The sequence below is a fragment of the Galeopterus variegatus genome, unplaced genomic scaffold, assembly GCF_000696425.1.
Source record: "Galeopterus variegatus unplaced genomic scaffold, G_variegatus-3.0.2 Scaffold1513, whole genome shotgun sequence".
Lineage (NCBI taxonomy): Eukaryota > Metazoa > Chordata > Mammalia > Dermoptera > Cynocephalidae > Galeopterus > Galeopterus variegatus.
Window position 1 is genome coordinate 166938 of NW_007727624.1, and position 1385 is coordinate 168322.

Sequence of the window (1385 nt, forward strand, 5' to 3'; positions counted from 1 at the left end):
CACCAAGATCGACAAAGAGGCTTGCCGGGAGGCGTACAACCTGGTGCGCGACGACGGCTCGGCCGTCATCTGGTGAGGAACTTTTCATTGATCTCCAAGCCCCGCTCCCCCAGCTCGCCAGGGGCCTAGTGCACCGAGCCGTTTTCCAAACGGGACGGACTAAGGGTCATCCCTCGCTGTCTTCTGCATCCTTATTCCAGGACAGCGTGGAAAGCCAGCGCTGGCTTCTCCTTAGCCAGAGCATCTGTTAGATTGTCCTGCTGGAAGCGCCGCACCGTGCGCCCACCAACGCTCATGTGTGTGTGTTTTCTCTTCTTCCAATCCAAAGGGTGACTTTTAAATATGACGGCTCCACCATCGTCCCGGGCGAGCAGGGAGCGGAATACGAGCACTTCATCCAACAGTGCACAGGTAGGGAGGCGCGCCTTCTAGGCGGGCTCATGATCTTTTGGGAGATGGTCACACCCCGGGGAGGAGCGGCGGAGGCCAAAGTAGGAAGAACCGGTGGCCACCCTGGGCGCCTCTGGTGCGGGGCGATGGAGGAACCAGATCTGAGCGTTCTAAAGGCTTCTCCCCTCTGGACGTTCTGAGCAGCGGCAGGGGCCAACCTGGTTTCCTCGTTCCCACAGTCCCCTGTCCAGGCGGGACAGCTCCTTTGCCTCCTGTGGTTCACTGGTTTTCCAAGGTCAACTCATGCAGTTCCAAACTCCAGTGTTCAGCTCTTCCCATCTTCCCCCTTGATGGGTCAGTGAGCCCAAATAAAAACAACCTAGGGGTCTGCTTGTGACAAAGCCACACCCTCCTTTCTCCCACAATCACTGTCTGTGTGCTGATTACAGGAGGTTTTTTTTTTTTTTTAATTTCAAGAATAGAGCCAAATACAAAACAGTACACACTATCTGATTTCATTTATATGAAATTCTAGAAAAGGCAAAGCTTAATCTATGGTGTGAAAAGTCAGAATGGTGGTTGCTTTGTAGGATGGATAGCCACTGACTGGGAGGGGCACACGGGAGGCTGCTGGAAGCTGGAAATGTCCCATATTTTGATCTGGAGGGGATTACATCGGTGTGCACATAATGGAAGAATCGTCAAACTGTATACATAAGATATGTGTACCTTGTGCACTTCCCTGTGGAGTGTTGCACCATGGAAAGAAAGAACACGTGGCATGAATAGCCATAAACCCTCAACAGAGGCAAAAGGCTCAGCATCCTTGGTAATGAGACCCTTTAAAGATACTGGATAACCTGACTTCCTCTCAGTCTCTGGTCTTTAGCTTGGATGCAAACTTTCAGACAAAGGCAGCACAGCCGGGAGGTTAGGGTGTGGACTGTGAGCCAGATGGTGTGGGTTTGAATCCTGGAGTGGCTATTTTCTGTCTG

General features: G+C 52.1%; 1 protein-coding gene across 1 annotated transcript in view; it reads left to right on the forward strand.

Moving 5' to 3' along the window:
• Position 1: 1 nt before the first annotated feature.
• Positions 2 to 1385, forward strand: part of COTL1 (coactosin-like F-actin binding protein 1) — a gene marked incomplete at its 5' end in the record, with an annotated part of 45274 nt that continues 43890 nt past the window's right edge. The window contains 2 exons of the mRNA XM_008577448.1: positions 2 to 72; positions 329 to 411. Coding sequence (XP_008575670.1) covers positions 2 to 72; positions 329 to 411 — 154 coding nt within the window. The remainder of the gene's footprint in view (positions 73 to 328; positions 412 to 1385) is intronic.